This window comes from Gavialis gangeticus, unplaced genomic scaffold, assembly GCF_001723915.1.
Source record: "Gavialis gangeticus isolate Ggan-Ray unplaced genomic scaffold, GavGan_comp1, whole genome shotgun sequence".
Classification (NCBI taxonomy): Eukaryota; Metazoa; Chordata; order Crocodylia; family Gavialidae; genus Gavialis; species Gavialis gangeticus.
Window position 1 is genome coordinate 98292890 of NW_017729025.1, and position 13073 is coordinate 98305962.

General features: G+C 43.0%; 1 protein-coding gene across 1 annotated transcript in view; it reads left to right on the forward strand.

The window, feature by feature from the left end:
• Window positions 1-13073, forward strand: part of CKAP5 (cytoskeleton associated protein 5) — a 127217-nt gene that overhangs the window by 35039 nt on the left and 79105 nt on the right. Inside the window, 8 exon segments of the mRNA XM_019519953.1 lie at window positions 612-703; window positions 1297-1490; window positions 4826-5032; window positions 6387-6558; window positions 7588-7720; window positions 8040-8143; window positions 8512-8625; window positions 12701-12805. Coding sequence (XP_019375498.1) covers window positions 647-703; window positions 1297-1490; window positions 4826-5032; window positions 6387-6558; window positions 7588-7720; window positions 8040-8143; window positions 8512-8625; window positions 12701-12805 — 1086 coding nt within the window. The 5' untranslated portion in view covers window positions 612-646.

Consider the following 13073-nt stretch of genomic DNA (forward strand, 5'->3'; position numbering starts at 1 on the left):
AGGATAGGGGGGAGGGGGAATATGTTGAGTGGCTGGACATAAAGCTGGCAACAGCACAGTCACTGCAGCCACTCCGCCCAGCTCCATGGGGTCCCCGAAAGTGCAGGGCCTGGGGCAGTTGCCCTGATTCATGTCCCCCCTCCCCCACCCTTAGGGACAGCCCTGGTGGCAGGGAAGGTGATTGCATTAACTGCTGTTTCCCTGCCAACTTATTGGGCCTGTGGGAAGCCCCAGGGGCTGTAAGGTGTGGCTGTGTGCACTGTATAACCAGTGCATAGGATCATGTCAGTGAATGGCTGGATTGCAGCCATAGACCCACCTTGCATGCAGAAACTGGCTCGTGGTTCAACCCCATGCCATTCTTCCAGCCCACAGGGGCAGAAAGTGGAGTACCACTGGTTTATAATCTTTAACTGTGTTCAGTAGTATTCCAAGGCTAAGAAATTACTTCTGTCCTAAGGGTGGGCAGCTATCTGTAACTACTAGCATGATTGTTGCATTGGCTAAAAAACTACAGGACATCTTTATATTCGTGTTGCAGGAATAATTTAGAACTAGCACATTACAAAACTTATTTTTTTGCAGTGAATTGTTTCTTTTTCTTTCTTCAGGTACTATTGTAATTATAACAAGAATCTGAGGCACAATGGGAGACGATAGCGAATGGATGAAACTGCCCATTGACCAGAAGTGTGAACACAAGGTAGGAAGGAGATATTTTTCTTGCCTTGTTCTGTTTACTCAGTGAACATGATTCCTTTCTACTTCTGTATTTACTAATAGCACAAAAAAATGGTAGAATACTGACAGTCCTGCATTGGGTGGGTCCTTATTTGAAGCTGCCCCAGTTTTACTTCAGCAGAAAATTGAAGACAGTAAGTGGTGTTTCTTGAACAGAACTTAAATTTTGTGGTGGCCTAATCTGAATAGATCGGTTTGTGATATTCCACATGTATAATAGATGTGTCTATATCAGCTTATCAGCAGTTGAACTGCTGCTGGAAACCTATGAGGAGGGATGGAAAGAATTGACAGTCACCTAATGTTCGTTCTTTACCAAGAGAACAGTGGATGTATATTGTCTTATTGTCCAGCTTCCAGTAATTTGCAAAGAGAGATCTTGAGATGAGTGGTGTAGAGTAAATGTCTCGATCTATAGAGAAGAAACAAACTTTTACTGTTTTGAATTAATGTGGCTTACTTTTGGTTTTTTTGGGGGGAGGTAGAGGGGGAAATGTACTAAGATATCATATTTAAGTGTGCTTCTGTGCATGACTTCCTTTTTTTTCTCCCTAGCTGTGGAAAGCCAGACTGAATGGCTACGAAGAAGCTCTGAAACTCTTCCAGAAAATAGATGATGAGAAAAGCCCTGAGTGGTCCAAGTACCTGGGTCTGATAAAAAAATTTGTGACAGACTCCAATGCAGTGGCTCAACTGAAAGGATTAGAAGCAGCACTTGCCTATGTTGAAAATGCTCATGTAGCAGGAAAGTAAGTCCTTTTTTCCTTTTACTAGAGGTGCACTGATACTTTGATCCTATATCGGATCAGCACCGAGATGGGGAAAATTGAAAGCATCAAAAATCATCTTTTTGCCTGATGAGGCCATAACATGGCCAATAAATGCCTCGCCCCGTGCATGTGCACAGCCACAGCATGGACAGGGCCAGGAGTATACAGCCTGGCAGCTTGGAGACCAGCATCTGGCTGGTAAGTCTGGTGTGAGGGGAGGGAAGGTGTGTGGGGACAGATTGAGGACCCTGAGGGAGGGAGTGGGGCTGGGATGGAGCTGTGAGTGGCTCATCCGGAGGACATGGGGGCGGGGGCCAGGGGCTGTGCTTGGGGTGCGTGGCGGCAGCATTGGGAGGGGGCTATGGGAGGGCTACGGTGAATTTTGGGGTGGTTGCAGGCCCCCCCCACCAGCCGTGCTACCAGCGCCATAGCCTACCCTGTATGCATTGCAGCCCGGCCCAGCCCCTGCCAGGAAGAGCCTGGTGTACCCCTGCCCTGTGCAGATCTGGGGGCACAAGGCCCCCATGCCCTCTCAAGTTGCATGCAGGCAGAAACTGCACCCCGCGCCCCCTGGATGAGCTGTTCACGGCTCCGTCCTCTGCCCTGCCCTGGCTGAGCAGTGCCTACCCCTGCCCCACTCCCTCCCTCACTGCAGGGGGCCTCAATCTGTGCCCCCCCCACCTGCCAATGCTAGTTGCCCAGCTGCATATCAGAATCAGATCGATATTGGCCGATTTTTATGGCTCCTTAAAAATTGGCCATTAGTATCGCCCCATAAAATCTCTTATCGGTGTGCCCCTACTTTAAACTTTTACAAATAACACTGTAAAATGTGCCTCTCTTAGGAAGGGCTCTGTTAGCTCAGGCAGACATCACTTAACAGCATTTCTACATGTTACCCTTTTGTTAATTTGAGGATTTATTTTCTGATGTAGAGAAACTGTTAGTGGGTAGCTGTGAGTTTCTCTGCTGGTATGTTGTCTGTGCTGTCAGTTATTAGACTTTTCTGCTGCTGTTACTTTTAGGTTTTTGGACATAATCTCTTCCGAGATTATTAATACAAATTGGTGAAATTCTGAAATGGGAAAGAGTGAGGCACAAGAGTTGAAGAATGGATGGCAAAAGTTAAAGTTCCTGTTCTTAATTGACTGTAAAACTAAGTGATTTGATGCTTTAAATCCTCTCAAATGTTATAAGGAATTCACAAGTTAAAATCTTTCTAATGACATTTGAAAGTCTCACTCCTCTAACTCCAAATAGGGAGTGAAACTAATTTCTATTAAAGCCTTGCAATAGTACTTAATAGTCTACCAGATATTTGTGCCAATACTATACATTACTTTGTTTTAAAATGCATTTTCACAATAAACAGAGCTTCTTTTGGGTTACTGTGTGACTGACAAATATCTGAATGGATTTTTATTTTTGTTGTCTCTATAGTAATTTAATTTATCATTCAATTTACAGTGTAGTACAACCATCTCTTCCTAAAACTCAACTTTTTGGGTAATTCTTTTGGGTGCTACTGAAGATCTTGTGTGCCTGCTATCAAAGGATACTTCTTTATGGAAAAAAAGAGAAGTAGATTTTTTTTTTTTTTAATGCATGTCTAGGGCTGAGAAAATCACTTGGACGTTTTGCTAGTCTCATAAGGAACGTATAGGAATAGTGGTGTGGGATACAGTTGCTTTTTCTGTGGAGGCTGAGGTGAAACTTTGTATTTTTCTTTTTGATATGTAATGAGATTTCTTTTTAATCCGATGGCTTTATTCTGTTAACTTGGAGAGAAAGTAAAATGTGGCTGGAGGAAAGAAAAGATGACCAGTTAAGGGAGTCATTTTTCAGAATTTATTTGCTCAGAACAGCATGAAAAAACATAGACTTTCATACCTGGATTTTTAATATGAAATCAGCAAGCTAGTAGGTCAGCCTATTCTGCTGGATGTAGCAACAGGAACTGGCTAATCTTCAATCAGTAAGTTAACAAAGTGCCCCCAGAAATTGTTGATTACATTCTTATTCCAACAACTGGGAATTGCGTGGTTAGTACATGCAACCAGAATTGCGTGTGTACTGGCTGTTATGGACATACCTTTTCAGTTTTTGAATTAACTCTTGGATCTTTAGAATAGTTTGTCCTTGGCAATCCAGAATTGCTAGTAGCAATGCTGTCCCAATCTTTATAACTGTCTGCTTTCATAGTTTAATAGTAGAGTTTACTGAGCAAGATCCACTTTGCCAATAATTCAATGAAAAAAATGGCAGTTTAATCCATATTTTATATATTATCTCTGCATAAATTAGAGGAAATACTATATATTGTAATGATACTTTGTCAGTATCTAAAAACATAGCAGGCTACTATATTTAAGGGCTGGGTTCTGTAGAATAGCAGCCTGCCTCTGTGAAATAGCATATTCACCTTAACTTTCTTCTAAATCCCTCCCTGAACCCACTTTTAAAAAAATCTTGCAGAATATACTGTCGCATGCCCAGCTTCTAACTTTAAATGGTTCTGGTAATTTAGAACAAACGGTTCCATAGCAGAGTTTGCAATCTTCCTAGGGTTAGGTCTTATTGGGCTAAGCTTAGCTTGCAAACTCCTTGGGGATGGTCTTCATCTTCTTTTATGTGAAAAATACTGTTTTTGTGCACTGTACTTATAAAATAACATAAGGTTTGAAGCCTTGAATTCTTAAATGTCATCTCCTAGGGAGACGATACAGTCTAGGGTTAGCATAGTAGTATTTCTTAGTAGGCAACTGTTGATCCTTTTGAATAATGGTGTATGTGTGAGAGATCACCTAGACCTTTTGATGCGTATGCCTGGGCAGGACTGTGGAGGATTCCCAGACCTTCCATCCCACCCTTAGACCATTGACACAGAATCCAAAGGCCAGACTGAGTCCGGATGTTCAGTGCCTCAGTGGCTGTTATTATACGTGTGTCCAGGAATTGAACCCTGGTCTTGTGTGTGGCAGACTTGGATTCCACCACTGAATCACAACAGTGGGTTAATATTTATGAGTTTAAAATAATGCTTTGTGCCTACAACTGGCTTAGAATGTTAAATAAAAGGGACAATAGGCTCATGAAAGAGGGTGAGTGATGAGGCGCGCCCATGAGCTTGTCAGCAGTATGTGCAGAGTTCAGTAATGTCACCGTGGTTGACCTAAATAGGATTTAACTTCTATGAAGTGAGGTTTAGTAAGTTCTTGCCCAGATCTTGGGCATTACTAAGTGTAAATTTCCCCTGATGATAGATCTAATTATGTGCTCATACTATCTGAAAGTAAAAATTTATCTTCTTTCAGGACAACGGGTGAAGTGGTTTCTGGAGTTGTAAATAAAGTGTTCAATCAGCCAAAAGCCAGAGCAAAGGAGTTGGGCATAGACATATGTCTAATGTATATAGAAATTGAGAAAGGGGAACCAGTACAAGAAGAATTGCTCAAAGGTCTGGACAACAAAAACCCTAAGATCATAGTAGCATGTATAGAGACACTGAGGAAAGCGCTAAGGTAAGGTCTTTTTGTTTTGCTTTTTTGTAAAACCATGAGGGTTTATTATGTAAGCCTTTAGAGAGACTCCTGGAATTCTGTATTGCTGAATCTTTTTAACATAACTTTAGTGAGTTCATACAAATTGCCCTGAGAGTTGCTCTGGAGGATAGTCAGATGTAAGTGTTGTCTATCCAGTTGCTTGTCTTGTATCTGGGTCAAATTTACTTTTGGCAACTAGTTTGCCACGTTTTGTTTTTAATGAAAATGCTTCACTGAGTAGTATAAGATTTCTGGGCATTATGGGGCACATCCAGATGAGTGCGCCCATGCGGTATGTAGTGCCACAAACACGTTGGCAGCGCCACATACCGCACAGTCGGGTGTTCTCCATGCTGCAAGGGTGAGCTGCCCTAAGCCTCTTTTTTCCCCCCCGTGGGATAGTTTTTTGGGGTTTTTTAATTTTGTTTAGTTTTTTTTAACCCGGGGTGGGGGCACACTGGAAAGTGAAAAGTGAAGCCGGGCTGCCTGGAGTTGTGCTGTGGCTGCCTGCCAAGCTCTGCCTGGCAGGATTGCTGTGGCTCCAGCCTCAGGAGGCCCCCAAAACCCCAGGGAAAGCTGCTGGGGCCAGTCCAGTGCTGACCCCAGCCTCCCCTACTGCCCCTGGGATAACTTGCCACATGCCAAAGGTTGTTATATCGGGGCTCATCAGGAGACCCTATCAGGAAAAATGTAAGTTAACTTGTCTTAATTCAAGACTGCAGCCTTTTTCCTGTTACTGTTTCTTAAAACCAATTTTCCAGGGAGTTACTTGTATCATGTAACTCTTGGAAAGCTAAACAAAAATTGCACCTGCTGGTTTCTGAGCCACCTGGTTTCTGTGAGATGACCCTGGCTCACTAATTATCTGGTTCAACAAGTGAGACAATGGCACATACCTTAACTGCAGTTTACCTCCCAGGATAGTCAAGGGAGATTCTAGCATGATTTAAAAAAAAGAAATGGGTCACAAGCTTTAGTCTTTGGATTAAGGACTTTGAAGCAGTTTAAAGACCTGGTTTTGTCATCCAGATCTGGGTTTGGGAGGGACGTAAGTGTGATGGGGTGGGTGTTTTTAAGTCTCAGACATCAAGTAACTACAGGTTCAGACTACTGAATGATGACAGTAAATACAGAACAACTTGATAATAGTGTACAGTGTGACAAAACTTAGTACTTGCCTTGGTTTATGAAAGGCATCAGCTATACAGGTAACTCTTTGTCTAGAGCCCCAGCTATGCCAAGATATTAACTTAAGTGGATGACACTTTTTGTGAGTGAGCCTTCTAGACTTTATACTTCAGCATTGACCCGCCTTCATATTTTTATTTTTCAGTGAATTTGGATCAAAAATAATCTCACTAAAGCCAATAATAAAAGTATTGCCAAAACTTTTTGAGTCTCGAGAGAAGGCTGTTCGAGATGAAGCCAAACTCCTTGCTGTGGAGATCTATCGTTGGATAAGGGATGCTCTGAGACCCCCGCTACAGAACATAAACTCTGTCCAGGTATGCTATTGGTAGTATCTGAGTGAGATATGAATGAACCCTTGGTTCAAACATTTTCTGTGTTTTAAAATGCTTCACAACCTCCTTATATGCCAGATAGGATATTTTCACTTAAATCTCTCTTGTGCATTCTTGGCTTGCAGGAAACTTACTATTGGCCAAAAACTTCCAAGCATTGTCTTCTATAAAATAGTTTCTTAAGCTTCTGTAGCTTTATAAATGGAAACTGAGGTTCCGCATTCTAGCTGGACTCAGGAAAGACTTTCTATGAGTCAAAATAAAAAGGATGGTGATTCTTCTTCTTTGTGAAAATATTTGTCATCCTTTGTGCAACTAGCTAGTTGGTAAATGTCTTGGATCAGAATTGGCCTAGTCTAGCAGTTCCCAAACTCTGTCAAATTGTGCACCACCAGTTTAAAATGATACAACCTTAAATACCACCAGCAAATTTTTCAGTTCAACCTTAAGTACCACCAGCAATTTTTTTGTCACATACAGTAATTTATAATAAATCTGTTAACACATACCACTGACAAGTTGTCTGCATACCACTGCTGCACCACAGATTGGGAACCACTGGCCTAACGCAACCCTCCCTGTCCTGTAAATTTGTTGCCTTTATTATATGGTATAGTAGAAAAGTGAAACTGTCCTATACTCTCAATCATTTCTCTTCTTTAAAAAAATATCTAGACTATAACCCCTTCACATAAGCCAGTTCCAATCATTCTAGCCAGATTGTGTAAATATTCACTGCACTCTGGTATTATTCTATGTAACGCACACACTTAATTAAATAGTAAATTTATTGTGCTGCTGGTGGAAGACTACCTCTAGCCAACACCACAATAGCAGAACAAATATTGTAGTTTAGTATAATAACATTGTAAGTGAACTATTGCAAGGATACCCCATCCAGACAAGTTTAAGAGCACTCCTATCAACTAAGGAGGAACCATACTGCTTTCAGTAATGTTTTGTTTGGCTGGAATACATATTATATTAGTGATGCCTTGTGACTTTCTGCAGCTAAAAGAGCTAGAGGAAGAATGGGTCAAAGTACAACCAGCAGCTCCCAAACAGACTCGATTTTTACGTTCTCAGCAAGAGCTGAAAGCAAAGTTCGAGCAGCAGCAGGCAGCTGGAGGTGATGCAGATGGAGGTAATGTATTTGAACTCAGTCCTCAGTTGGGAATACATTATTATTATTCCAAGACCCATGATGAAATGGAACAGGTGAAAAAGGTGCTTTTAATTTAAACTGATATGAAGGTGTGTAGAGCACACCAGGCCTTCTGAAATGACAGCTGGTGGAGGAAATAGTAACTGAAAAGGCTTCCTACTTCTGGAGTAGCAAATTTTTCCTACCATCTATATTCCACTTTCGTTGCCATCCTTGAATAAATAGAACATGGGGATAGTTGAGAATTACCCAAGTTTCTCTTTTCATGCTTGTCTGTTAACCTGTTATCCATCTGCAGGAGGAGATGATGGGGACGAGGTGGTCCCACAGGTGGATGCATATGAACTTCTGGAAGCCGTGGAAATTCTTTCCAAACTTCCCAAAGACTTTTATGACAAAATAGTGAGTACAGCTTTAACTGCTCCTAGTTAATCGTATTGAGATCCCATACCAAGAGATGTGGGCTGATGGTGTTTAAAACTAACTTATTTCCTGCAGAGTGGAGTAATGCTACATAAACAATAATAGGGAGATGGTTTGCAAAATATCAGGCCTTTAATCTGTCAGCAAAATGGCTATAAGATCAAGAAAGCAAGATGAAAGTTGAAATGTACACTCCAACATTTTGTTGCAACCACTAGGCTTACAATAGATGAAGACATTAAAAATGGTTGAATTTCTTGGGTCAAAGTTAAACTGTCTTAAAACAAGTTTTCCTGGAGCTGCTAAATGTCTGTGCTGTATGCAAATGTGGAAGCATTGTCTTGCAGGAAGCCAAAAAGTGGCAAGAGAGGAAAGAAGCCCTAGAAGCTGTTGAAATTCTGGTGAAGAATCCCAAACTGGAAGCAGGAGACTATGCAGATTTGGTTAGAGTTCTTAAAAAGGTAAATATCTCTGCACTGTGTATAGGAGGCCTTTGTCTGTCAGTTAACTCCTTAATTCCAGAAGACTATACCTCACATCTGAAAGGGCACTGTTGAGCACTTTTCTTGAACACAAGTCCCATTCCTAATACTGTGTATATGCAAGTTATTTTCAGCAGTACATCTTGAACTGATGAGACCCTTTGGGTATTTAAGTTCTTTTGGCTTTTTTGGAAGTTGGTGAAATGTGTAGGTTTGTTAGAGGTCTGTTACAAAAACAGATTCTCCTCAACCAAAGATAATTGGCCTGTGTACAACTACTTGTAAAAATAGTTGAAGGGCACCTTGGAATAAAGCAGGTTGGTGAACAGTACTACAGAGCACCAGCTCATCCCTCATCTTGATTACTGTATCTGACACTGGACACGTCTACACGTTCATTAGCTACTAACAATGCACCATAATCGGCGCTACTGTGCATTAGCACAGATGAATGTTTGGTTTTTTTTTTTTAGTGAAGTTAATGCTCATGAAACTAAATTTGCATTAACATGGGTTTTGACTGCCACGTCAATGTGCAGTAGAACTAGTGTTCTACACATTAAGTGTCTTGTGTAGACACTCCCACTGTTAAGGATATGGCAGAATTGCAGGGAATTCAGAGAGGTACAGCTTCCTACTTATGGAAAAACCTGTTTGTGAAGAGTGGAAAAAACCCTGAGTGAGTGCTTACTTTTGATGGAAATAAAAAGGATAGAGACAATGGATAGAGAGTATTGAGCTCTACAGTCACACTTGCAGATGTTCAATGAGCTGATAATTCCTTACTCAGCACAAATCAATGGTCCTCTGAGAAACAGATGCCCATTGCCTAGAGAAAATAATACACAGATCTTTTTATTATGCAAAAACAAAGACATTTGGTGAAATTAAATGTAGTACTTCTAAAGGCTAAATACTTTGGCAAATATATGATAATATATAGTTGTCATATAAATTTGAAGGCAAAGTAACTGTCCAGATTTAAAATGGATTGGATATTTGTATTCATAATTTCAGTTGTTATGGTAAAGATTTTAAAATAGAAATGGAAAAGAGAAAAAAAAACATGTTTCAGAGAAAAAGGCAACTTTTGATTTGGTTTTGGTCAGAAATACTAGGGCAGTTGTCTCGCAGGTTTCTGCAACAGGTAGTCGTGAAATGTTCCTTTTGAAACTGGTGCTGCTTACTGTAGGGGGATACTCAACCAGATAGACCTGTTGTTTCTTCCCAGAAGGTAGCTGCTGTATCCTTAATCTTATCCAAGAGACGGTAGGGCAGGGGTGGGCAAAATGGTGGATTTGGCTAGTGGCTGGACTCCATTTCCAAGCGGCCCCTGCTCATATTGATGTGACAGTCTCCATGGAAACCCTGGCCCTGAACTGGCCCCAGCAACGCTGTCAAGGAACTGCTCCCGGGTTGGGACTGGGATCTTGTAGTGGTGATGGCATGATCCAGAGCTGCTGTCCGCTGCCCGCATGCCCCAGGCACCCCCTTTCCCTCGCCCAGGTCCGTGGTATGTAAGCAGTGGATCCCCAGCTCCAGACCATGTTGTCACCACTTCAGGATGCCAGCCCTAGCCCTGTGCAGTTCCCGACCCAGCTGCGCCCCCTGCCAGCGTTGATGGGGCCAGTCTCCATAGAAACCCTCAGCCCACACTGTCACAGCTACTGGGGTCTCCATGGGAACTGGCTATGCAGGCAGGAACCGCTAAGAAGCGGAGCCCACTGTGGGCCGGATCCCACCCATGGGCCAGACTTTGCCTGCCCCTGCTCTAGGGAGTGGTCATTTCTTCCCCATTCATGCCAAACTACCTAGGATAATGGAACCAGATGCTTCTGACATATTTATTACAAACCTAATTTTCCAAGAGGATTATTTGGGGTCACCAGCAAGTAAAATAGTTCCCCCCCCCAACTCTGCAGCTTGTTGGCTGTTCAGAAGTATACATCCAGCTTACAGAGCGTCTGCTGTAATTATGCATCTGGTTGAGAATAGTGCAGGGGCAGGCAAAATATGGCCTGCAGGCTGGATCTGGACCACCAGGCACTTTCTGGCCTGTGGCACCCATCTATAAATTATGCCCACCCAGCCCCTCTGCCTGTGAGGGTGGGAGCGAGGTACCAACACCTGCCCCCCAACATACCCTATTGTGCCTCCCTCCTACCCTCATGGGCAGAAAGGCCTGGCCCTGCTAGCACTGGGGTGGGGCTGCTGCTGTGCCCTGCTCCCAGTGTCCTGTTCCCTCTAAGCAGCAAGAAGGGAAGTGGGGTGGGGGCGGGGCCTGCAGCTGGGTGCGGAACTTGGGGCTAGGGCTGGCGGCAGTGCGGAGCCTGCGCCCAGGGGGCAGGTTCAGTGCAGAGCTCAGCTGGACAGGGTGTGGGTGTGAGGGGGGTGTGGGGACCCCTCCCATACTCCTTCCCCCTTTCCCCCACATGGTGCACAGCCCCATCGGGCCTCTGTATTACCAACACTTCCCACACTCACACTGCATGGGAGGGAAGCCCCAGGCACAGGAGCCAGCTGGGGCAGGGAAGGCAGCCAGGTCCAGTGCCTGGGGCTTCTCTCCCCTGCTGCATGAATGCTGGAGAGTGCTGGTAATACAGGATGCCCGGTGTGGGCTGTGCTCCTCACTATAGAGCCCTTTACAGTACTGGCCAGAGCCAGGCACCAGTGCCATTGCCTTCTGCTGCACCATGGGGGTGACCACACACAGGACACCCCCCGCATTGACTACAGGAGAGAACAGTGTGTTCCAGAACCCCCAACCTACCTTCTACCCCACACCCTGCCACACGTACATAAACACCCCCACATACACACCTATACAATATAAAAGACTAAGAATTTATTTTGAGTTACGCAATCACCTCTATATACAATACACATCATGACAAAAATATTTTTTGTAATAAAATTAAAATATGTTATAGTAGGTGTTTTGACTTTGTGTATGATTTGGGGTTTTTTGGTTCTAAGTTGGCACCCCCCAAAGGAGTATTTTTTGGGGGGCAAGGACTTGTGGTGGCAAAGGTCAGGGGTTAGGGGTGGGACTTCTGGTCCCAAGATGGTGACCGGGGGAGGGGCAACTGTCAAGGGGTGGGGCTACCCATGTGGCCCTCAACAGCTCACCAAACCTTGTTAAGCGGCCCTCTGCCTGAAATAACTGCGAGCCTGTGGAATAGTGCATCTACAGTCCATGCAGCTGTTCATAAAACTTGCCTTTTAGACGTAAATATAGTGAAACATCCCCCAGTGAGAGAACAATATATAAATGCCTTTCCTAAGCTTTAGGTTTGATTGATACCAATCAGTTTTGTTCTTTGAAGTGGGTAAAATTTCATGTAGCCACTTTTCCTTTTTTATTCCACTGGAAACCCACACTGCTTTCTCCTGACTTTCAAATGTCAGTTAACCTTGTATTGCCCGAGTACCTCTAAAGTGTTCTCCTGAAATGGGCCATGAGAAATATTATTGTTCCAGGACATATGCTTTCTAAATTGAGGCAGATTAATATGAAAAGAAAAAAAATATAGAATCCCTTTGGGGGGGGGGGGAAAAACTGGAATTTAAGGCCTACTACTTACCTTTGACATTGAAGGCAGTCCAGCTGGGGTCGAGTGTGACATCTGTTTTTAAAAAAAAAAAAAAAAAGAAAGAAAAAAAATGCACTTCTTGAATTCTGGGGCTTGTAGTAGGCACAGTCAAACCAAATGACCTTTTCAAATCTGATAACGAGGTATAATTGTATAAACTTTTCTAAGCTTCTCTGAGAAGGGGGCAAACGTTAATTGTGGTGCATAGCATTTTAATATGAACCACAATAGAAACTTAAGACTAGCCAACATTACACACGGTTACTGATTAGACAGTAAATTTTTGCTTCAGAATACCAGAACAATGATGAATAAAGTTTTTGTTTTATTAGCCAGCTCAAATAGTGTGAGCTCACCAAGTACCTTTTTCTCTCTTCACTTTGGATGTCACTGGCTTTGGCTGTCCATTTCAATGCTAAGAATCTTTTACTGGTTTGATCTTTAATGCTGTTCTTTTTCAGGTTGTTGGGAAGGACACAAATGTTATGTTGGTTGCTTTGGCTGCCAAATGCCTTGCTGGTCTGGCTACTGGCCTCAGGAAGAAATTTGGACAATATGCAGGACATGTAAGTAAGAGTATGTATTTTACTGTTACCTTCTTGGTACACGAGTAGTAAAGTTGCTTTAAAAAATAGTTCTGAGTTTGTATAGCAGCTTGAGGCTAGCATTTCTGTAATAACGTACATTTGACCTGTATGTGTGCATATTGTTTCAGAAATGTTTACCCTTTAATAACTAGGAAGTTGCATGCAAAGACTTCTGATTATGGCATTAAGTTAAAAGTACCATGCTTTGTTGTTGAGGTGGGGGGGGGGGGGGGGGGGTGGGGGGGGG